At 26.2% G+C, this 27,331-nt stretch overlaps 1 protein-coding gene across 4 annotated transcripts in view; it reads left to right on the top strand.

The window, feature by feature from the left end:
* Window positions 1-27,331, top strand: part of LOC112688205 — a 149,061-nt gene that overhangs the window by 10,869 nt on the left and 110,861 nt on the right. For all 4 annotated transcript variants that reach the window (XM_025561282.1, XM_025561283.1, XM_025561284.1 and 1 more), the window contains exon 2: window positions 14,409-14,567. In XM_025561282.1, coding sequence (XP_025417067.1) covers window positions 14,493-14,567 — 75 coding nt within the window. In that variant the 5' untranslated portion in view covers window positions 14,409-14,492. The remainder of the gene's footprint in view (window positions 1-14,408; window positions 14,568-27,331) is intronic.

Below are 27,331 nucleotides of genomic sequence, written 5' to 3'. Positions count from 1 at the left end.
ATTTTTAATAATGAAAAATAGTTATCAATAGTTATTCACAAAAAAAGTTATTAACAGTATTCATGTAGTAAAATATAATGTTATTATTTGTTAAACACATAAAACCGTATAAAACAATAAACATTATCTACATCCGTGAGGTGCAAGAACCAGTTAAATCCCGACGTATTTGGTTATTGCACCGAACAGCAACCTAAATGTAGTTTTTTAAATTAATCTTCTATAATATTTATTGGAGAAGTATTTGTTACTTCGATCGATAGGGAATTTTTTCTTAACATTTTTTGTAAATTTGAACAAAATTAATGTGACTGCTGATGTACCGATGCCTTCAATTTTCTAATGAAAAACATCATAATTGTATTCGTATTTACCGATTCAACTATAGTGTTATTAATCATTCGTATTTTAATCTTAACTTCGTATTATTACCGAGAAAGTAATATTTTCATGGGACTTAAATGTTTACTTGATAACTTATTATGTTTTATTTTTATTTGTTTATTTTAATTAATATTTTAAATGGGCATAATTATATCGAGGCTAACTACTGGAAATATAAATCATGAACATTTTGCTTTTAGGTTTTGTTGGTATATTTGTATAAAAATTAAAAAAAATAAAATAGATTGAATCTCTATGTTGAAATGCATTATTTCAAAGCTATTCGAATATTCCAGCTAGAAAAAATAACTCAAGTTTCGAATTTTAAAAATATTTAAGAATTTTCTAGTTCAGAATTCTCGAAATTGGGATGTATAAACTTCATCGAATAAGCCTACAAACTAACTCTTGGGACATCTGCTGAAAATCCCTCGGGATGATTATTATTAAAGATTTATTTTGTTTCCCCTTTAAGATTTCGATGATTTATTTTGCACAACTATGGTCTACTACGGTACACAAAATCAATACCCACTATTTCTCGTCAAACTAATAATGTTTTAGTTAATTGTATGTCTATATAATAATCTTCAGGCGTACCCAACCCCTAAACCACTAATGTTTTCGTACAGTGTTTTTACTTCAAATAAACTTTTAAAATTTGAAAAAACATTCATGTCGATTGATAATAAGAATAATTATTGTTAACATATAAATTATTGGTGGATAAAGTTGCAATTTAATTAATTTTTAAATTTTTTAAATAACACTAGCACTCATGGTTTCAATATTAATTAATATTATAAGTAATAAAAAAAAAATTAAAAAATGCATAGTTAATTCATTTAATATAACATATAGTGTTATATATTATATATGTGTTATATTTTGTAAATTGTACACAATGTTTTTAATCGTAATTATTTGTTATTTGTGTTCTACTTGAATATTTACTAATCCATGGTATTATAATATAAGGAACGGTATTTCTTAGAACATATCAAAGTCAATATTAAATAAATGAATCAATCCGTTTAAATGTATACGTATATACTACACATATTATAGTAAAAATAATTCTGGTGATCAATATTTACTTTATGGTCAAACCAAAATTTAATTTAGTTTGTTTAATATATATATATATATATATAAATAAATAATAAAAATAGATCACTTTTTGAATCGAACAAAAAGTCATTGTAAAATAATCAACTAATAGCTAGAATTTGAAACTTAAACTAACACTCAAGTTAGAACTCTGTAATTTTGTTATAAATATGTTACAAATAATTTTTACTAAAAAAAGAATATTTGATTGCTAATAGTATTTTGTATAAATAATCTAGTTTCAAGTTAAAAAAAGACACTATACATTTTTATTTTAAATTTTCTGAACTTACATCCAGTAGTTCAGTGACAGTTTACGTTTTTTTATTTACCTTTGAATTATATTATTTTTGAAAAAAAAAAACCCCACAGTATTGAGTTTCGTTTTTATACCCGTTAGATAGACTCGAGGATAAACGAATAGAAAAGGTCACATCACTTTTTATTTTATTTTTTTTTCAGTTTTTAAAAGACCACATGTCAGTTAAACTTTTATTCTGTTTTATTTACAAGATAAAAGTATTTTATTACATTTTTACATAGAAATGCTTTCCTATAGATTCATAGTTCTCGTACCTTTATAGCAATAGTTTTGTTCATTATTGTCAAGTGAAAAATCCAATAACACGAAAAATAATGGAATACTTATTGCATTTTTTTTTTCTTTATAAATCAATTAATTATGAACCAATATTCCATTATTAGTGGTTGATAATTTAATATGCAGATGTAGAAGACTTTCATTATAAACATAAAAACAAACATTCATCAACAAACAATCATCCGCTTTTCTGCAGATAATTACTATCAAAGTATATGTATTGCTTGTGTTTTTAATTTTTATACAAAGTTTAAAAAATAATTTTTTTTTTTTTCATTCAGATGTAAACAATCTATAGATTATAATTTAAAAAGCATAAGGAAAGTTTTTATAAAGCATGAGGAAAAAACCATTCAGTGATGACACTTTAACTTTAGTAATTGGTTATTTAGGATTTGTGTTTTAATATTTTTAAAGGTCTCGGGGCCATTGTCACTTGAGTCTCCTGGAAAGATTTCTATAGTTAAAGTTGCATAGCAGATAAAGAACATGGAAGTTCATACGACTTATACATTTTGATTAAAAATTCTAAGAAAATTTTCGACTATTTTTGAAGTCTTATTTATCAAAAGTTTCATATGGACGAAAACATGAAAACACGTTGACTCCCTATTTCCATGACTATTATACAAGTGGAAAAGTATTTCTATAGAAGTTTATTCTATAGAATAGCTATTACCAACATATTATGTTTTTATAGGTAATCGTTTTGCCCTTCTGATATTTATGTTTACAGAATAAATTGGCTACTCTTATGATATATGACATATTAATAAATATGGTTTTTATAATATTACACATAACCATTACCCAGGTAGGTATCTTATTTCGAGCTTCACTTTTAATCGTGTACCGAATTGGTATAATAAAGTAACAATATAAAAATGTCGTTATATTTTTTAAATTCAATCTAAAATATCTTTATAAGTTAGAATGGAGTGAGTTTTGTTTATGCAAGAAATTAAATATTTGGTTCTTCACTTTTAACCTGAGATCAAAGATAACTCAGGCATTCAACACAATTTTAGAGAAATATTTTTGTGTTTGCTTTTAAATTAGTATTAATTTTTAGCAGAAAAACGTATTAAAAAAGACACACATTAATATCATAAAATGTAAATACATGAATATTTCATGTAAAAAATGAAATTATGGTATCGAGCAAAACATGATAAATCATTATTTTATATATTTTGTACCTTATTTAAGTATTATTGATAAAGTTAGTTTAATATTTGAAACTCAACTTTTCATGACACTTTAAACTAACTTAAAATTTGTAAACGATATTATAAACTTAACCTCGTTATATATGTTGTTACATGTAGAAGTTTATCAATTATTTATTTAAAACAAAAATATTTGTCCATACACAATTTGAAGCAATATAATTATGTATTATATTTTATATCTCAATATTCTGTGCAAATAATAAAGCATTTCTTAATATAATTTTCCAAGATAATAGCCTGCACAATTCACTTAAATACAGCTTTCAACGATTTTATTAAAAACTAATGACTTCTAATTAACATTATATTATCAATTTTAAATTGAAAGCGTGAACTATAAGTATATCATTATAACCCGTCAATTAAGTGGATAAAGTAAAAATAAAATATAAAAAGTTCCTTGGTAAATTAAAAATAAATTTTAGTATAGTCATTCTGTGGTTTTTAATTGTGTCTGTCGGTCATTTGTTATAAACTATAAGGTGTGCGAATTATTTTGGTAAAATATATATATATTTTTTATATTTATGTTTTATATTTAGTTTGCAATTTTACATAACGATAATGAGCTCTTGTAATTTATTTTATTATTATTACTATTCGTGAAGTGATTATAGAACGTCTTACAAATTTAAGACGTTGTGTCTTCATGATACATACCAGATACGTTTCTACTTCTGAAACAATAATTTAAGTATCTAAATTTCAGTTAATTTCATAAGAAAACTGACCATTGATACAACTATTAATGTTAACGTTAGAAAATCCAATAATAACAGTAGATTGTTAGATATTTTAGAACAGTGGCGTCCTTTGAGTCTATAACTAGGTAAAATTGTATCTTCTTGGTCAGCATTTTCTTCCGGTTAAATAGTTAAAATTAATATTAACAACTTTCTAATTAATTTAACGCTATGGCTTAGTTAATATATATATATATTGCGTAATATCAAAAAACGAAAGACAATTAAGTAAATTTATGAAAATATCAAGCAGACAAAATGAATATATTTTACTTTTTTTAAATGTGGGTTCTTACATAATTGATTTTAGAAAATAATTGAAATTATTTTTTATGAACAAAACGTAAGTTTATTTATTTTACAGCATCCAAGTAAGTTTTCGATAGTTACATAATTTTTTTTGATTATGAACGTATAAAAAAAGTAGATAAATAATGTTGAAGACTTAAGCGTGAAGTAAAAATGTAATTAAATTACCTACAACAACTGTTATCCACATTCCATACTGTTTATTGTCTTATATACAATGCATTATTGCTAAAGATATATTAATAATAAACCTGAAATTCCTTAGAAAAATAATAAATTGTAAAGTTTGTGATCAAATTCACAGTCACTAAAAAATACGTTCGGAGTCCAATAACGCCATAAATTTTGAGACTTAAGCGGAACTAGAAAGCTATTGGTTTTAAGATGTGTATTTTATTATACTTTTTAGGACAGTAAAACCTAAAAGTGATTCAAAAGTTTTATGTATCCCTATTAGTTATAGATTTGAAATCGAACACATACGGTTTTTTTTCGGAAGTCGTTATTTTGATTTTTTCGATAGTTTAAATCCCGTTTTTTAAATCTACAAAAAATATAAAGCGTTGCCTTTTTATTTTTCTTACATAATATCGGTGGTTTTTGCTAAAATAAGTTCTGTTGGTTTTAAATTAAAAAAAATCATTTGTATTGGTTTATATGCGCTTTATGCTTATCCACTACATTTCTGAGTGGATATTCAACTTTTTATTCCTATGGAATATATATATATATATATAAATATTTATTTGGAACGTATAATTTGAATGATTAGTACTTAAAAATCAAAACCAACTAGGAATATTGAAGAATTAGTTTCGTACGTATAGTAGCATAATAGAAATTACATAATACATAATAGCATAATACAAATTAACAAATGATCACCTGCGGAGCCCAGTTACCAAAACTACCATGAAATTAATTTTATCATCAATACAATTCTATGAAAATCGCATCACGTTAATTTGACGATATTATTATAATTTTTTTTTCTTTGTCAAGGGCTTTTCACTGATCTGTTTCTTGCGGTAAAGTCGGAAAGCAAATAATTGTTTTTCCTAGTTGGACAACACAGTACCCGTACAAAAAACGTGATCCTTACTTCATTAGAATCACCGAAAAAGTACCCGGTACGTTATAAATTGTACACCCGTAGGTAAGTGACGACTAAAACGGTTGCCGACACAGTCAACTGCCGTCATAGCGTGGTACCTTTCGTCCCAAACGGATAAAGATCGACGAAAAAATATTATCTTACGTGCGCTTACACCGGCGCGAGGCGAAAGAAAAAACGACCCCGAATCACGCGAACAAGCTCAGTCGAGATGCGCGAAACGGATGCGTTGTGCTCTGCGTACGGCTTGTTTATGTGTATTTTATTTTCGGCCAGTATACATTTTCACGTATCGAAATAATCGCTTTTGTTTACACCGGTCATTCATTGTCAACATGATAATATACTCGTATTGTTTTCGTTATTCGAATTTGCCGTCATTTTTGTCTATTATTACATCGGTAAGGAAATTTGCGTTCAAAACGCATAAATCGAAGATTGTAAACATAGTAACATATTTCATGATCGATCCGTCAACACTGAAATTGATTTTACTTTCTTTTAACGTTAACTTATAGATCCGTAGTAACTATTTGAAACGATAATAAACAAAACGTTTCGATTGAAATAAATATTGATCTTTGACGAACATGATTATCGTTAAAATATATTTTAGTAAATAATAATATTACAACAGTAGGTTTACCTATTAGTTTTGTTTTTATGACGCGTAATCGGAAATAATGAAATCGTTATTTATAATTCGTATAGTCCTGAATTTATACAAACACACTATCCCTAATTCTGAACACTACAGTTAAACTGTTATTTTTATATATAAATAAATGTTGGTTTTTGTGCGATGTGACCTTAAAAAAATATGTACATAGCAATAGATGGTCTAAATATAACATCATAACAAAAAATCCTGCTTAACTATTTTTTTTTTTTTTTACAGACTTCACTCTCAACGGGCCAAATTCCTTTTCACTTAATTATCTGTTGATTTTACCATTTTGATTTACCATGTACATACTTAGTTATTAATATTACCCAGGTGATAAATAATATACAATTATTATTGGTTATTATTGGAAGGTAATAAAATGTTATCTGATTACAACATTTTTACTACCATTTAATGAACTAAGCCGTTGTCTTTTATAAGTCTGATTTAAAATAATTTATTCCGGTAAACGTGGTAGGATTATAGAATGTTGTTCAAAGGAAGTTGTCATTCTTAAGTTGCTTATTTGAGCACGTTCTCTCGGTCATTTTTTAATATAGACATTTATTAGAATAATATGACACTCAATCCAGAGTTTTTTTTGTCACACATGAATACTGTTATAAATTACTCAGATATGTTTATTAATATTACAAATCATAATTAACACAAAATAATATATTCTTCGTATTAAATAGGTCGAATTATTTATTGTTTTCACTAGAATAATTGATAATACGGTTCTCGAACATTTCTAATGTATTTATTTATGAAGTGGAATAAAATATATAGGTCCGGCAAATCATAATTAAACTATATAACTATTAGTACTTTGATGTTAATCATAATATATCATAATAACAATTAAACATAAATTTAACTAATAATCCGGTAAATAGCCGTGACTTTTGTTTAAAACAAGAATATAGTATTTTGTAATTAAACATTTTTGTACGTACAAGTATTCAAAAATCGATGAACATTTATGATTTATTACGTTTAGAACTGTAATTAAAATTAAACATTATATATATATAATTGTTAGTTAGTACTCTTGTTTAAATATCCATACAATTTTGAAGTTTTAATTTATTATTATATACATACATCATTCGCTGATGAGATTCAAAAATAAGAAGAATTTTTTTTTATATGTATATAAGAGAACACATGTATTTCCATAAAAGGTTTAAGATATTTTTCAGAATTCAAAAATTATTCGGTATCCTGATTTGCAAGACCCAACACGTATTAATATTTACAATTAGTTTTCGTTGAACAGGAAACTATATTTATTTGTATATTTATGTTTTTTCCAATATTTCTTATTCTTAACGAATTATCTTTATTTTTCTGGTTAATTTTTATTTTTAGTTTATAATATCTGCTATTCTTCAAAATAATTTGTCTTACTTTCCAGGCGGTCGCATTATAATGCTACTTCAACAAAAGATAAGATATACTCTGCAACCTAATGCTTATGCGAGTATCATATTTCAATAACAACTATTTTTTGAAATGAAAATTGAACATCCAAATATCATTGTTATTATATCACAGAAAAATGATTTAAGATTCTAGAAAACTTCTGCGTTTGAAATAAATTTGAACAAATTATAATTGGTTTCTTACTATTTTTTGTATCACGCTGTACATGTTTATTTTTCTGCTTTGAATATACTTGTATAATATAAGTTCTATTTTATTATTAATTTTTGAAAATCAATTGCTATATTATATTAAAATCAATTATCCTTACCTTTAAAACTTAAATTTTAACTTTTAATTTTTTTCAAATAGAAACGAATAGAATTTTCAAAAAGAATTTGTGTTTACAAACATTTTATTAACATACTTAAAACTTTGAGTTTTATCGTGTATCTATACTAGGTAATCGAAAGAGTAATATATTGAATACCTATTATTGGTTTAAATTATTTTTGAAAATACATACTGTTTAAGATAATATGAAATACTAGTATTAATTATCTATTGTATTTTGTTAATAATTAATGTTTGTCTTAATTTTAGACTAAAATTATTAATTTTTTTTTTTTGGTTATATCAAATTCATTAAATTACCGTATGCATTCAAAATAAATCAAATTGGTAATCAACGATTATCGCTAATTATTTAATGTAATTTATTTTATATAATATAAATTTAAATTAACATTTTATGCATTTACTGAACGAACAATAGGGACTTGTTAGTCATATAAAATTCAGATTGACCCATAGTTTTTTCATTATATACACATGTTTCATGAACGATACAATGTCGCTTTTTTTGACATCAACATATTTAACACGTTAGACATGCAATACAGTGTATCAATGCTTGAAAATATCCCCAGGCAAAAAAAAGGAACATTTTTATAATACAAAATGAACTATACGTAGTGATCAACTATAATATACTCGGCTACTCTCGATGTCTTTAAAATATTGCAGAGCAAAACAATAATGGTAGAAATAGTACAAAATCGGAATTATGCAAACAATACAATACTTGTTTATTGTTTCATGATAGTACAATATTATGTTCGCTGGTGTATTGAATTATATGCTTATTACAAAATGGGCATAATGAAAACAAACACGATATTATACGGATTGTACAACGAAAATTATTACCTGTATTTAGGGAAACTCCCGTCACTCAATGTGCTATTATCACGTATAATATATACGTGTGTGAATTCTTTGTTCGACTGGAGGATTTTCGACGGAAAGACCTATAAAAATAAAGTATCTCTGTACTATATTTTTATTAATTTATTTGACGAATTTAAAACGGTTAGTATGAATAGGGCAAACGTTAACGTTTCTTCAAAGACCTTAATGAAGGTAAATAGTTGTGAAGTTTATATTCTGTTTCGTAAACCTTTGAAACAAAAGGTCTAATATGAATGCTATCTCCACCACAGTTAAAATATTTATACTGGATTCGGAATAACTTGAATTACAAACATTCCAAGGTTGATTTAAAGGGAGTACATTACTTGCCGCGAACGTACGTAGATAAACTCGAAAATATCCTAACGAATGTTTTGAATTTGGTTATTTGTTGTCTTATTTAAGCTCTTATTTGTTTTTTTTTCTGTTTGTATAATATTAAATTTTTTATGTTATATAATTTATGTACTTGACATATCGTTTGTGTGTAGAAAATTCACCCGCTAGCATTTGTAAATAAAGCTTATGAAACAATTATAGGATTTCATTTTTGATAAGTAAAAACGGAATTTATTCTAATTTCCGTTTTTGTATTGATATTTTTTTTTTTTGGTTTGTGAACAACACGTATCGGTTACAATATAATCCACCGATGAACGAAATAGTATTGTTAATTAAAATTAAATTGAATTTTAATTCGTGGATTACGTATTGTGGTGGATTGTTTTGTTCATTTTCCGTTTTTAAATCAGCTGGTGGATTGTTTGTTAATTCATTTTCCGTTTTTAAATCAGCTATGGGAATAATTATAAGTCTCAGAGGTTCGTTAACAACTCCTAAATGTTATATACTTAAAGAATAATACGACTTATTATTATGAACAACACTAACTGTCATAACAACATAACAATTTTTGTGAAAAATATGATGAACGTTTAAATACAAAAATGTAAGACAATGAAATATCCATTTAAAAATGAATAAATTAGTTGTAAATAAATATAAATAAATGATATATTAAAAATGTAATATAATATATATTTTTATTTAATTTCATGTTTTTTTTTTAAATCGCCTAAAATATATTCCAGATTTTTAAATTAATTTTTTTCATCTGAAAATACTACTTGATTAGTATTCCATTTGTGCTTTTGCATTTATTACACGAATACATGAAAGGAATTTACAAACTGCATATTTACACATTTCCATGGTGCGAGGTTTATTCCGATATATTTTTATTTAAAATATTCCTATATGTATGAAATTCATCCGAATATAAATAATTTATTTTTCATCCGAATTTTGGCTATTAAATAATTCTTAAAACAAAATTATTGTTTAATAATTGTACTTTGATATTATAACCATAAACATAGAAAAAACTGACATATATGTACTATTTGTGTTTAACGAGATTTACAAAAACGTTTTTTTTTTTTTTTATAAAATAATAACTATCTTAGATTACGAGTATAATTCGGCTAATGCGTTTTGAAATTCGAACGACATTAATTTTTTGTTACAATATTTTATGGTTTTTTTGATTCTAAGAAGGAAATTCTTGGTGTTTCAAATATTATACACTTATTTATTTTTCTTCACTGTACGTTCGTAAACAAGTGCTCTAAAAGTTTCTTCGTAAAATCGACTTATTTTTATAGATCGGAAATTGGAGACAGATTATACTAATTTAAACTTATTAATATTATTTTTAAAATTATTCTACATGGTATAAGTTTTGAAACGATCTCTTCCAAGTTCGGGATAATGGGTACAATACCAATGATAAAAATGTTTGTGCGACTGATCAAATAAAAAATAATAGTTTCGTCGTTTATCATATTTCCAAACTCGAGGTTATGAACATAAAATGCAAATAAAATAGTTTTTCGCTATGCTTTCAATTTAGCGACACCATTGTTTATATTATCTTGACTGAAATAGTGGCAAGAAAGTTATGATAAACGATTGTTGAGTAGACATGATATTCTGTACTGTGCCCCAGTTTTAATCCTCCATAGGTCAACGACGATACGGATTACAGTATGAGTGCTTACATGTGAATGCGCACCCGTAATATAATAAAATTGATGAATAATGAATAAAATTATTTTTATGTTATTTTTTGGTGTTTGTATGTTAATTTTTATTTTATAAATTAATGAAAATTTATAGAAATGTCAATAAGTGAAGATTAATGAATTTAATATGAGTAAATAATACAAAAATGTCATTATAGTCTATAGTAAAACCATACTATACTGAATTGAAGATGTAAACTGGAAATAAGGAAGAGTGGAGTGCGCATATCCGACTGCGAACCAATCATAAGGTTGAATAAAAAGAGAGAGAATGGCTAAAAGGTGTTTTCGCCCTGAGCCTCATAAATCTTAAGGACGGCCCTGCTATATATTGATACCTGGTAGTTTTGTTCCGCGAAACTAATATTTTTATGTTTAAATGGTTGATGTGTCACGTAATTTTAATAATTTTAATACTACTGTAGTTGAGAAGTAAAAATCATAAATAGTAAGTATTTTTCGACATTTCTGCAATTTTGATTTATCGATGTTAGGATAAAATATGATAGTAAAATGTATAAGTCTTGTATGTATTATTTGAATATATATATTATAATATATAAATGCGTTACAATATATCTGATAATCGTTTTTCAATGATAATAAAATATTATTAGTAAAAATTGAATTTGTGAAAACCAGTAGAATTAGAAAAATTAATACGAGTGTATTTAGTAATTCGAAACAAATGTTGAAAGAGTTTTTGTTTTTCAAAGGGAATAAAATAAAAGTTATCAATGATTTCCAGGATGGTATTATATTCTTTTTATATTTTATAAAAATACATTTTTAATATAATTCATTACTCGTATTTATACAATTACTTGGTTATTTTTTAAAATATTTTTAGGCGTATTTCAAAAAGTTTATAAATCATTTTTATTTATACTTTTCATTTTGGTTGTTTATATAATGTGGATTTGATGGTAGATATTGTATATGTATTTAATATCGAACTAGCATTTTAAAACCGATTTCTTTTATTCTTTTTTAAACGCATTTTTTTTATTTTTTATTTCATTACCACTGTATTGAATATTTTCTTATTATTTTCTTCACCAACAAACTTATCAATCCACGACATAATAGTGTTTCTATATGTCACAATATATTTCGCTTACTATTAATAATTCACATTTCGACTCTTATTAATAATTATGTGAGTGGTATGTATTAGTGTGTGTGTGTGTGTATACGTGTATGAACCAATTTATTTTTCAGTGTTTCACATTGTTTCAGTGTTTTTAAAAATAAAGCGTTTTTATTTGTTTTTTCCACACAAACAATTTTTTTTTACTATATATATAAATGGGGTTATTCAAGTTAGAATATTACTTCATTTTTTTTCTTCTATAACCAATATAATTATCTCCACATACATACACAGACACACATCTATACACATCAAAGTAGACGTCACATAATTTAATTTAATATCACTATATTATGTAATAATCAAAATTTTAGTTATCATACCAGGTGCTTCGACATTGTTGAGCTTAGATCGTTTGCCAAAGTTTAAACAGAGTGGTTTTATAAATAAAAAAACATAACAATTTGTTGAACTACGAGTGAGTATGTATTTTTTTTTCAATAATTGTACTATATTATTAATATGATTCGGAAACGAGCATTATCGGTGGTGACCATATATCTATTTTCATATTGATTAATATTTACACCTCGGTTACCGGAACGGCATGAAAATGTGACTATTATTATTTTTAAATGAAACATAAATGTTAAAATCTAATATTTTATTTTAGTTTAGTATTTTATTTTTAACATTGCAACAATGGAATTTTTTGTTTGGAAATCCGAACCGTAGCTCTTGGGACGATCAAATGTGGTTTATAATTATATTTATTTACTTTTAATTCTTCATGACAAATAGGTCCTCTCCTCGTTTTTTGGCGTTCCACTACAAACGAAGATCCCCAGAGAAAATCCGTATTCGTTTTGTAATATCCACTCTAGTTGCGTATACGAGCTCATAGTCATCTGTGATATAATCGTTTATATGTTGGTGTTTAATTTTAATTTATTATTTCGCGTGTAATCCTATAGACCATTGTATAGTGTGCTGAAAACATCATGCTTCCAATCGTAATGCTATTTTCAACTGTTTTTTGACTTATCGAAGAAAAGAAAATTATTTGCATACATATACTCTTTTAGATGTACATATTGTAGAATGTTATACTGTAAACGAGGAAAAAAAGAAGACAAATTTTAAAGCGGTTTTTGACGTAAATTGTTCAAAATTAAATTTTTTGAATAGGCAGTTAAAAGGAGTTATCAATCACAAATGTAAGAACATTTCAAATGTATTTGTGATTATCGATAGTACGTATTATTCTAAACGGCTAATTTTGATGAACGTGAATTATGTAGATATAATATCTATGTGCGTGTGTGTCTTTAGCACTCCTGTTGACAGTTGATTATAATATCATAAAAATCATCGAAAAAACCAATTTGAGTGATTGGTCGTTGACCGTATTAATATTGTGAGTTCATGTGTGTATGTGATTATTAAATTGTATAAAATTAAGAAGCAAGGAGGGAACGCAATAAATATGACGCTTTATGTGTTTATTGTAGCGAACTACAAATTGATGTTGTTTATTTTAAACATTTCGTGTTGACAATTGATTTATCCCCTTATATAATTTATATATTATTGCCAATTAAAAGAAAAAAAAACTCACTTTAATGCATATTTAAAATTTTAATTTTGAAAAAGTTTAGAGTGATAAATCACAATAAAATGTGAGTTATTATAATGAACCACTTACGTCTGACAATAACTGACTGTTTTAATCCAATAAAATAAAGTTAACGTTCTTGTTATTAAAAATATGATTTGCATAGGTTTTGATTAATTAATCCTTAATTTGTAAACTACGATACCCACAAGATGTGAATCGAACTGAACTTTCGGAACATCGATGTATTAGTACCTATATAGTATTATAAATGATAAATATTCTAAAACAAATTCTGTTTCAAATGATTAATGGTTTACTGGAAATTTTTTCATCCATTTACGATCAAGATTAGTTGTGATTAGTGTGAATTACTCGTATACATTGAAATGTGTTTCAAGTTTAGAAATAAAATAATAAAATATTTTTTCATTAACAATTATTAACTAATAGAATATTTTAAAATTGATTGTGTGATATTAAATCACAGGTTTAAACGAATTAAAAGTAAATATTTTAAAACAAAAATTGTTCACTCGAAAACTCAGACCTCGATTAATATCATAGACATTCACCGAAGATATTAATTAATTGATTTGATTAATAATAATATGCTAACATCATTAGAATATCAAGTATTACATTTTGTAATCGCATTAAAACAAGTGTACAAACAAATATTTCGATGTCATAACATGTAAGCGTCTTACTCGACCTCGAAAAAATTTTTAATTTGAACATATTTATATATATAATTTATTTTATTTTTGGTTTCAGCGAATCAATTAAATTCGGAGGAATGTAAAAATATTCAACTCTGGCGTATTTTAAAGAAAACGAATAGTTTTTTCTCGCTATACGATGGCCATCCTCCAATCTTGCTGTTGTTTTCAGTCGCTCAGAACGGGATGTTATGCCAGCGTCATTTATGCAATGGTAAGTCTATTGAAATTAATTTTAAAACTAAGAAGGATAGTAAAATAAAAAACATCCAAACATATTTTACCTAGATCATATGCTGTGGGCCGAGTGCCAGTTCCAGATTACTAATGCTCAAACGACAATTAATAATAGAAATACGATTTGTAGTGATTTGCACTTTTTTTTTTACCCCAAAATGAAATACCGAAATTCAACACAAGTACTGCAAATACTATAGAAAATCTTCCCGTTACATGATACTTATATTTCAAACCGTTTGGGTTTTTGTTACGTGGAAAAATATTATATCTTGAGTGATTTGAGCTGCTTTACATGCGTGTTCCGGGAAGAGGTTTTATATTTCTACATAGAGTTTTGGCTTTGATATTATATAAAATCATGAGATTAGTCTAGTATTTAATGATTTTTACGAAATTATACCATATAATAAAATATACACGGTCGGCCTATGAAACGACTAAAAATTAAATCATATGACGATTAACATCTAAAAGTAATTAGATATGGTACATATATTACTTCAAAAAGTCTCACGTGCCTATATCTCGTGTTGTAATCATATGTGTGTATATTTCATGTATTTCATGACAACGTGGGAGTTCGTCCATATAACGATGATTATTTATATATTAATAAGTAGTGAAGGACACTGTGAAGGGGCATACTATACTTTATAGTGGGTAATGATTTTAAATTTAAAATCTTAGCGTTTTGATGTATAATTTTTCTTTTCCACTATAGAGCTACATCGTTTTTAAAATGTTAACTTTTTTTTATTTTGTAGTAAAAATTCACGTGTACGACACACTGAATATAGAAAAAAAAAAAAAAAAGCTAACTGCTACATGGTGTTTCACGTGACGATTATATTTTATTACATTTGTCGCTCACAAGATCTGCCGAAAACGTGTAAAAAGCAAACATTTATTTATTTAATTTAATATACTTTCATGAAACCTTTTACAGTAGTATAAATTTTGGGTAAATTATAATACCTACCATGGAAAATGTTATTATCATAATGAAAATATTAAAGCGAATATAACGAGAAAAAAATATAAAGATAATATTGTAAAATAAGTAAAAAGGAAAGAAACATTATAAATTATCATAAACAAAGGTGTTACCAGTATCCATTAAAATATTAGCTGGGGAATTTAAAATATAATGTTTATTAGAAAATATAGAATAAAATGGCATAGGGTTCTAAAGCGTATTAAAGATAAAATTTCTAGAAAATCAATATCATCTAGTATTAATTTATGAAGACATTTTTGTACGAAATTAGTTAAGGGAATTTATAATATTGTTATAAGAGCTTTGTAGAGGTCTATAGATGTTATATTTAAATGAAAGGAAGCGGAGAAAATTCTTTTGAGCCGATTCTATCTAACATAGTAGTTTGTTCATTGTATTATTAGTTTAGATGCGATGGCAATATTCTAAATTAAAGCGAAAAAGGGAGCAATAAAAGATTTTTAAAGGATTAGTGTCAGTAAAAGGTCTACAAATACGTTTAATAAATCCTAGGTTACGCATAGCTTTGTTTTTAATCATTTCTATGTATAAAGTTAAATTTAATTTGAAATCAAAAACTCTACCTAAATCTTTAAAATCAGGGATATGCTCAATTTTAGTATAAAAAATAGAATAATGGAAAATAATTAGATTTTTTTTTAATTTAAAATACATACATTTACATTTTTTAATATTTAAATTTAGATGATTTAAATAGCTCCATACCATCTATATATATATATATATATATATTTATAAAACATAATTGCAGTCTCTTTATCCTAAAATCCTAAGAAAATGCACTTACGAGTTAGTTAGAAATATAAACAAAAAAATATTCATCACAATAATTCGTTTAGGTTTTGCTGTAAATATATTTCAAAACATACATTGTCTGCTTATTATTTATAGGCTCTGTATAAAATTTATCGTTGACTACCTAATTATAAATTGATGTCAAATACATAATTTTGAATAAAACTGGTAAAAATAAATATATTCTATCATAGGACATTTAACGAAATATATGTGCGCAACTTTTCATGGTTTTCCTTATCGTTAAATTAATTAGGTATTTCATAATTACGAGTACATATTATGTTATGATATAATGATGCATTCGATTACAATGATATAACTATAAAAGTTCTATTGTAGGCGCTTGCTATTAGAAAATATATTATAATCGAAGATAGATAGAATTAAAATGAGTTTAGTATCTATGTAAACTATTTGTTGAGACAATATAATATAATATTCGTATGGAAAAAAATCTGTTTTAAGAGAATATGCGATGAAAACATAAAGAATTTTTTATTGATATGATTAAAAATCTGATTAATTTAAAATGTTTAAGTTATGTTACAATAGGTTTACGGCGTACTTAAAATATTATGATTTCTATCATCATAAAGATTTTTCATGCAAATATTATCTTATATTTGTTAAAGTAAATAATATAAATAATAATAATTATAATAATATATAATTTTGTTTATATTATTTTATATATTTTACCATGTACAAACATACATCATTTGAATTAACTAACTAATTTGTGTTATAATAATGCTACATTATTTCATACAGTGTAAATATGGAATAATTTATAAAGTTAAGTGTTCTGAAAATTGGATGAAACTTCTCCAGTTGGACATACAATTTTTTTATTTGTTCGGTAACCATATATATATTTGTAACTATGCGGTTCCTATATCTTACTGACATTTTGCAATATTATTCCAATTACTTTTCCATCAGTGATTAGCTATCAAAAATGTAATTTCGAGTGGTCAAAATAGTTTTTTCATCTGCGTTTATACTCTTGACAATTTTCAACATAATTATGTACAAGTTGAATACATACATTTTTTAGAAGAAAAATCTCCTTTACATAGAATATATTTTTTTAAAATAAAAAAAATATTTTATTAACCAATTATTGTATTGAAAGAAATGAATTAATTTTTAATTGAAAAATTTATATAAATAAAAATATAAATTGTTCGGACAGTGCCAATATAATAATCAAAGCATGGGAGATTTGGTGAATGTGAAGCTTAATAATTATTCAGGTCCATGATCAATCTTGGATAAAAAATAAATGATAACCAGCTGAAGTTTGCGAGCACTTTGATTTTCATATTGGAATAGTAGAAAAATCGTTTTAATGTTAAATTGAGTATCAATATGTTTCAGACCGAAAATATTATTTTTGTTCAATCAGTAAATAATCAAATTTTAAAAATATAATGTTTATAAATAAAATATACCTTCAGCGAAAATATATTTGCGACTTGATTAAAATTACTTTGAATACTTTGTCCACCTTTTATTTAAAAAAATATCATTCCATGCTGATAATTTGATAACATTTTATGAACCAACAATAGGTTATAACGTTTTTCTTAATAGTTAATGGATATTATAAAATTTATTTTTTATTCAAAAAAGTATTATGCCTAATATAGTTTTCAAATCAATAATGCGTTTAATTCGCATTGATTAATATTGATTTCACAATATTGATGTATTACAACATATTTTATATACGTATTGAAAAAGTAATGTTTAGCCTATGAATTGCGTTGTTGAACAATTCAGTATTCAATAAAATAAGTCGTCGAAAATAAAAGTGTAATATTATACAAGTACGTATGTAGAACTGTATACAGTAGGAATATGTTTGTACACAAACATTTGTAGACAAATGCATTTGAAAAAATGTACAATTCACCGTTCACATCAATTATTTTTAAAAATAACTTGAATAACTTGACGACTTTCGGGTAAAAAACCCGATTTAAAATTGTTCGTGAAGATTAACATTTTTGGCGCTGGCGAAGGGAATAAATCGACTAAAATCAATAGCAAAACTAAATTATAGACATTTTAATGTTCACCCTAATCCACGTTTCGTATTGTACTCTTACAATGAGTTTTTTGGTCAACTTATTCAGTGTTCGTATAATATAACGTATTGAATTGCCTGTCGGAAAACGTATTTTATTATAGAAAATGCAACAAAATTGATGTTCATAGATGTATTCAAAAAATATGTAATTTTTGGTAGTAAAATAAAAAGCTTTTAAACAGCTTAATATTCGGTAAATGTATATTTTAATTTTACAAGGTATCACTGAACACAAATTGAATTCAAATTTGAAGCAGTTGTAAACATTATATTTAAGTTAATTAACAACATAGGTTGTCAATATTTTGTTGGCATATAATAAACAAGAACTAAATTACATTTTAGTTTTTAATTATACACCATTTGATTAAAAATTAATCATGCAAAGAAAGAACTAAATATATTGTAGCTTGAAGTCTAGTAGTTTGTCGATTATTATTATAGTTAAGATAATTTTGAATAAATTCGATGTAGAACAATTTATGAATAACATTTACTATTATGTATAATAAGTTAAGACAATGCGGTAAGGTCGAATTTTAATTGAAAACGTTTAGTCAAAAGCATATAATATGAAGCTGTACGTTTTAACAAATCTATACACCTGTTAAACTATATTTGTACAACTATAGTTAGTTGAACAGTTTAAATTCTACTTCAAACGATATAACCGAGTCAACTATCTATAGAATTTTCTTTTGTTTATAATTTTATTTTACGATTAATTACAATCGGCATGATAGTTAATAATTTTTGTATACTCAAACATTTTAAAATCAACCTCAAATAATAAAACAGTTGTGTGTGAAAGTGTTAATAAACAAAACATTTTTTTAATTAAGTCAAAAATATTTTACTTGTTATAGATAATGAGTCAAATTTATTAGATTATTGTTTTTTTAGAACGCTGGAAATATTTATCGATTATTCTAAATTAAATTTTAAAAATTAGTTAATCAATTTTAAAAGTTATGTACTGTGCGCGTTTGTTTCAAAATGCATCTCACATTAAAAATATAACCGGGAAAGAAACTAGAGCTTCGATTTATTTATTTTTATTTAAATTTATCCGTATAAGTACAGGATTAAAGAATTAAAGTGATATTTTTGTTATAATACATTGACTTTAGTAGTTAGCTTCACGATTTTATGAACTTTTCGACGTTATAAACTCCTAAACATTATTATTGTTTTTATTATTTTGAAATTTTATTAATGTAACTACTAGGCAGTTACATTTGATTCAAAGTAACAATTAATTTTAATGAAAAAAACAGTTTTAAATATTAGACGATGAACATGTGCATCCATATCTATTTGTTATAGTTAATAAATTTAAATTTAAATTAATAAATTTAATAATTGTTCATTTGTTATTATTGAACACGAAGTAGGTGCACGTACATTCGACCTTGATATGTACAGATTTTACATGAGTGTACGCATATATACGTGTATAATATATAATATATAATAGTAATATTACATAAGTACATAATATACGTACATATAAGGGGCGAAAAAAAAAAGTATATATAATTAATAGAGCTACTTAGAAATGCGAATAAGTTCATCGCATAAATTTAAGCGAATTCATAATGACTGTAACGACATTTTTCCCGGTTTTTTTTTTTTTGTTTTGTAAAATATTAACGAAAATTTATCCGGGTGGAGTAAAAGTCATGAAGTCTCGCAGCGGAAAATTCTCTTTCTCGGCGGCACATTAGAAACTCGCTGGACGGAGAGACGTGCATCTAGCGTATCTCAGCACTAGTGGCGAACGGAACGCGCCGAAAATAGTTTACGGTTGTAGTGGCTGCACAAGAAGTACACTGCAGGAGGGACGGACGAGCATCCTTTCCGCGCGATCGATATAAATGAATTTAGACACAGTAGCGCGCAAAGGGATTGGGGTACCGAAGAATCGCGTTGTATATCTGTCTAGCTGCAGCAGCTATGGTGAAAATGGACCGGCTCTAAATCGTACATCTGTGTGTTTGTTCGAATTGGAACAATACACAAACCCAAATTGAAATCAATGTTGTGGTTTTATTTTATTTACGCCCTTTTCTGGTGTATATACTTCATTTTCGAATGATTATCTTCGCGCGCTGTGAAATCTTTTTACGGTTTTACGGGAGAATATATAAATATATATTTATTTGTTTTTACGTAAGCAACGTATATCACGCAATATAGCGCACGATACAGCTAACCAGACTAAAACGGTGCGGTAAACTGTTTTTTTTTTTTTTTTTTATGTTTTGTCAATTTATTAGATATGTCCTTTTCGAAACCGTATCCGAACAACTCAGAATCTCCCGAAATCAATCTTTTCCGTTGAAAAACGATCTGAAAATATACGAACACGGCTCGGTGTTCACTGAATAACCATTTTTTTTTTTACTACCTAGCACGGCTAGTGACATTTCAAACAATAATAATTTATCGTAATATTGTACTAAAGTTTCATGTTTGTTTTAATAATAACACGCCAAGAAAATAATACATTTAAAGTTTTACATTTTTAATTAAAAAACATTTTATTTTATTACACTAATATTAACTGTCGATATGCGTTCATAATAACAAAGATTATTGTTGATAAACGTATAACTCCATGTTTATATAGGGTTTATATTTGTATAAAATATGCACCATTTATTTTTTGCTTAAAAAGTTGAAACGCATTATCCTAAATAATATAATAATATATTTTCGAAAGACGTATAAATGAAATTCAATAACATTATTATAGTTTTCTTTTTGCTTTTACAAGAATATATGCAACTAAACCAAAGATATCTGGTTAAATAATTTTTAAGTAACTTTGCTATTTTTAACTCTTCTTAAGACTAAAATATATACATAACAAGAACTCTCGTACGATTATTTTTATTTTACTATTTTTTTCAAATTTAGTTCATAATATAATTGCATTAATTTATTTTGCTGTTAAACAATATTTACCCAATATACATTTGTATTTGTATAAAAGCAAATAATATTATTTACAATAATCATCAATCAATAATCGTGCACTAATATTCATCTACCGAATAGTAGACTGGTATAGTGTGTTCATGTAGGTTGTGGATCAACTCAACATCCTAATATGTAGAATTAAACGATTTGCTCATTTATAATATTTGAAAACTTAGTTCTAAGGTTCGAAATATTTTGGGATAGACATTTTGAATCCGAATACTTAGGGCATTGTACTTTACAATATTTTAAAGTTCACATTCGTGGTTCTTCTAAAGAGTTGTACATAACATATAATGCCATAACACTACAACGTATTATTGTTGCTTTCAAGTCGGATATATAAAACTACTTACCTGTAATGCATTATGATAAATGGTTAGAAACCGTCATAATGTAATCGTTATTTTGACGTTGTTCGTACACACACACACACACACAAATATAAGTATGAACCATCGTTGTAGCGTGCTAACATAAATGCCAAGTCGTGTTAAACAACCGCAAGAGAAGATTATTAGATTTTAAACCTATATATTTATTATTTATCGAAGCCGGAGTAGCGTAGACGAACGGTTTTGTTTCGTTAATAATATTATAATACATAAATCCATCAAACGCGTGTAGGTACATAATCGTTTTCAGAGCACAGAACAAGTGGCTCTGTGTTTAGTCTGCAATGGTTTAAAAACTTATTTGCTACGTTAATTTATTCCACGACGTTATTACTCGCGCAAATAAATAGACGCGACGGCGAGTTGACTTACCTTTTTGACGTTGACTGCGCGTTTTTTGAAAACCAAGATTAGATATTTCTTGTGACGACCAAATGCAATGTCAACACGATACGGTTATAACGACAAATAACGTTACTTCTTCTTGTCTTGTACACTTTATTACTTTTTTTATTTGTTTTTATATCGTTTTATGAATATTTTACTCGGTCGAATGTATATTTCGTTCGAATATTTTATACATATACACTCGTATATCATATATACGTATGATGTACAGTGTAACGTTGTACACGCACACATATCGTACCCACATATATGATTACGCGAAACGTTTAGACGGAGTGAAATGTAATGCGGTTACTTTGACCGTTTTATACACCCGAGTTAACATACAAAACCGACGAAATTATTTATATGTTCATGTTTTACTTACGCGTATACCTACATTTCGTATACGTCTAGCGGTAATTGTTATAATCTATTTAATTTTTAAACGAATTTCCGCAAACTTTGTATAGTTTAATAGATTATTTGATATTTATATAATTTTCCTATGGTAGAAAAACTCAAAAGTAAATAATAATAAAGATTTTATTAAAATAACTTTAGAACTCAGAGTATAAAATTTAAAAAAAAATTCATCAATTCAAATAATTTAATATTGTATCTACGTTTTACGCAGTAAACTACACCATAACTGGTTTTCGTATCTAAATAAAAAGTCTAATAATGATGAATAAATATTGTATATTTTCTCAAATATTATATCATATATTTATTTATATCACATATACTGATAAATGAATTTTGTCTTTTATCATTATGCTTCAAAAACATTGAAAATAATAATTTGACCATTAGAAAATATACCTTTACATATCATAAGCTTTTAAAATAATTTGATATTTTGTTGATACAATTAAGTACTGATTTTTAAACTTAAATAATGTATCGAATTAATAAAAGTTATATACATTAGTACATCGATGTACACATTGTGTTTTAAATATATTTAGGTAAAAAAACATATGGAAAACCTTAAGTTTATACTTAAAAATATATGATAAGATCTACGTTTTAAAATTAAATATAAAGAGGGTTGTAAAAATGTTAAATGTTAATACATTAACATCAGTTATAGCAGTATACGTTTGTGGTAAAATTGTTATTAGTTATGATTAACAATTAATAAGGTTGATTGTAAATTTAATAACTATTGGTTAACGTATAGATTGTTATTATAAAAGTATGTTTTAATATTTTTTATTTAATGACATCTTGTCAAAAAAAAATCATCGATACTACTGTAAAGTTTTTTCATTGATTTAAACTATAATTATTTCATAAAAATATGTTATGTTACTATAATTATGTGATTTAAATTAATTTTAAGTTTAATCAATTCCTAACGTTTGTTACAAATACTTTATAGCATATTGGAAACGTATTTTATTTACTTTGATTTCCTATACTATTTAAAATGTATAAATAACTTACATTTTATTATCTTCTATATCTATATATATATATAAAATTATTTGTCCTGGGTGATTCATCATCACTTAGCCGGAACCACTGAAGCACTGATTATAAAATTTAGCCAGTAGTTTTGTTTCATGGTTTACTGACTTCCTAAGAATGTATTTCCCAAAATTAAACCCCTAAAAGGGTTAAAAGTTGTTTAACATTGGAAGTGTAATTTCTTGGCTATATTTTCAGAAAGAAGTTTTAATAGGGCTTAAACATTATATTTGGTAGGATTTTTTTGAATTTGAGCCTTTTCCGCTGAAGCTATTTACATTGTTAATATATTAATTACGACCACGACCATATATCATAACCTTAAAATATAGAGTATGTTATAATTTAATAAGCTACATTTTATAAAATAGGCTAACATTTCTCCGATTAGAATTTTGTTTTACAATTTGTATTCAAAATACTAAAATATACTAATTTTTTGACAATTTCCGGTTGTTACTATTCATGAACAATCCAGAAACAAAACATCTAAAAACAAACTGTAATATAAAAACTCATAAGCAAAAAAAAAAAAAAATAATACGTAATTTTTGTTTTTCTTTGTCGGCCCGGGTCGTTGCTACATGTACTTACTATATACCTTTTCAGAATCCATATCCCCAAGCGATGGCGCAGCGTTAATAATCGACACTCGCGTTGGATTTCATATTCCGCCAATATTGCTTTTGCGACAAGTACCAAAAGGATTTGTTTCGTAGGAAACGCCAGCGGTGCGTTTGCAGGAATCGCACAAATAGCGAGTATTACGGCTACATAATGAATAGATAAATAATAAAAATAAAAAAAAAAAAAAAACAATTAGCACCCAAAGTAAAGGTGTTTTTTTAAAGGATCTGTATTATTGCCCTATATGATGAGTCACCGGCCTTATTATTTCGTAACCGTACGAATCCTAACAGTTTGTGATTAACAAGATACAGTATGCGAATAATAATATTAACATTATTAGAGTCCATTCAAGTCCGAAGCACAAGCTCGTCTCACTCGCACGCTATACGAATAATCATGTGTTCGGATCTACTCAATACTAGACACCGCGAAGTATTAGATTTTAGTATCGATTTTAATCGATTCCTCAAATTTATTGCTGATGTTATTTTATCGATTTGTCTTCCAGTACTATATTATAAATTCGTTATTCTCCCATTTTTACGTAGTCTATAATATTTCGCAGCAAAAATACAATTGTTACTTTTAAAATTCTACCGAATTAAGATAAAACAATGTTCAGTTATTTTTTTTCTATGTAAGCTAACCGAATATTTGATATACAAACACGGTCAGCTATAAACCAATATTATCATTATAATGCAAGCATGGTTTTTGTGATTTGTTAAAAAAGAGTGATGCGTGTTTTTTTTTTTTACGCGTTTACTCTTTGGCGGTCACGGGATGAATGTTGTGTAACTAAATACACAAATTTCGTCGGAGCACTTCAACGCAAGTAAAAGCTGTAGATATATATATATGACCATATGTATGTGTGTTTACGAGTAAATACTATACAGCGTCGATATATTGATGGATAGTAAATAGTAGATTTTTGCATTTTGTATGTATTTAATTTTTCTTTTATATCTTTTTCGTATTTACATCATATTGTCGTCTTTGGTGGTCGCCGCAGCTCTACCATTCCAACTTAGATTTTCCCAGTCTATTATTCTTTTCAATACGTCGCAGAGTGCAAAATAGTATACACTACATATTTGCGATGAGTGAGTGTTCGTATAAATATTTGTACTAGTCTCCTGGTTTGTTCTGTATATATAACGCATACATAATGTGTTGGAATTCAAAACTGTATATTTTTATTTTTACTTGTTTTCAAAGTTATTACTGTTATCCTGCGAAAAAAAATTTAGAAATTATTTAAAATCTTATTTAATACGTAAAATATTTATGCAACAATTTATATCGTTGTTTCGTTATCCGATAAACCTGAGGTTTTTCAGTTTAATCCACGAAAAAACCACAATTCCATGAATTATTAGCAACTGATTTTAATATTGAGTCACTTGAAGAGAAGACAAAATATAATCTACTTTGACTACGCAAACTTCTTAATTTCCAAATTGATTGCCCCGAGTTAATATGTCAAATACCACTAAATATTCTTAATGTTAATACTCGTTTATCACATACTTTCTACACAGACACGATTAGACAAAACTACTGTCATTTTGCTGTTATAAAAAGAATGCCTAAGTTAGGTAAAGTTTTTAGTTTAAAATCTCTATTCACTATTATTATTACTTATAAGTTATTATAAATTTATCACGTGCTTTTATGCTATCCTTGGTATTAAGTATTGTTTTTTTTTTCTGAACTGAGCCCACCAAGGGCGTTTACTTTCAATAAATAAATTATAATATTATCCTCTAAGAATGTGTTTCAAGGTACAAACATGACAATACTAGTGTGACACTTGAAGCATAAAACCGTTGTAGACTATCCAAAAGCGATTGATTCTTATCGATTTTAATTACAATAATTCTCTATTTCCTAAGTAAACCACACATATTATTTACTAAATAATTCATTTAAGTCACTATTTCACAATAATTGTAGTTAGCCATTTCACACGTACATTGTTACCGCATATAAAATGGTCACAGTTAATATTATCATAATATGTTTTAACATATATTAAATGTTAACTAATAACTAGAGCGAAACGAATCAAACAAAACTAATTCGATACATCTTATTTTATTTATCCTACTACAGAAAACATTAAATTTTTTTCTCAATAAAAAGTATTCAGTTTTAAATTAAATTCAAGTATAATAAGCTCTGAATCAAGGTTGATTTCAAATGTGTAATTTCTGTCGATACGATTTAGATCTATGAAATAATATATTATAGGTGCGTATTAAAAATAATAATTATTATTTGAAATAGTGTTTCAGTGAGTTAATATTCACTTATGATAAGATATTTATATCGTAAAAGTAAAAACTATTTTGTGAACAAATAAAACAATACTTTCCTGTGCGTACAAGTTCGTTAAAATATCGGTAGATTTTACATGTTAAAAACTTAAAATTAACCAACTTTAAATTAACTAACTTTTCTTTAAAATATTTCCATACGCTAATGTTTAACACGGTTCGCTTTCTAATAACCACCCAAAATCAATCTCTGAGCTAACTACGATGATCGTACTTGCACGAAGAGAACCATTTTCCGTTAAAAAACGCGTGTTCGGTGCCGTCGTCGTACCGACATGCAGTACTAAGAAACCGTTGGGTTGCTATAAATATAATGTTCGTCAAATCAAAGTTGTTCTATGTATTATTTATTTCGCGTGGATTAAATTCATTCATCAAAATATCATTGACGTATTGATGATGGATATTCATTTTTGCGGCGATGATGTCTCAAGAGTTGTCCAGTGAACCGAAAACCCGCAGAACTAGGGCGCGTTATCACGAGAGTCTTTCGGTAACCACGAATTGGTTAAATTAGGCGCGTGTAAAATGTAAATATATATATATAGAAAATTACAAAAATAAATAATAAAATATAAAGTTAACTATTGGAAAATATTTATCATGTTATTT

The sequence above is a fragment of the Sipha flava genome, unplaced genomic scaffold (assembly GCF_003268045.1).
Source record: "Sipha flava isolate LNK unplaced genomic scaffold, YSA_version1 37_pilon_pilon, whole genome shotgun sequence".
Classification (NCBI taxonomy): Eukaryota; Metazoa; Arthropoda; class Insecta; order Hemiptera; family Aphididae; genus Sipha; species Sipha flava.
The sequence above is the reverse complement of the archived record's forward strand: the minus strand, read 5'-3'. Positions and strand labels throughout refer to the sequence as shown.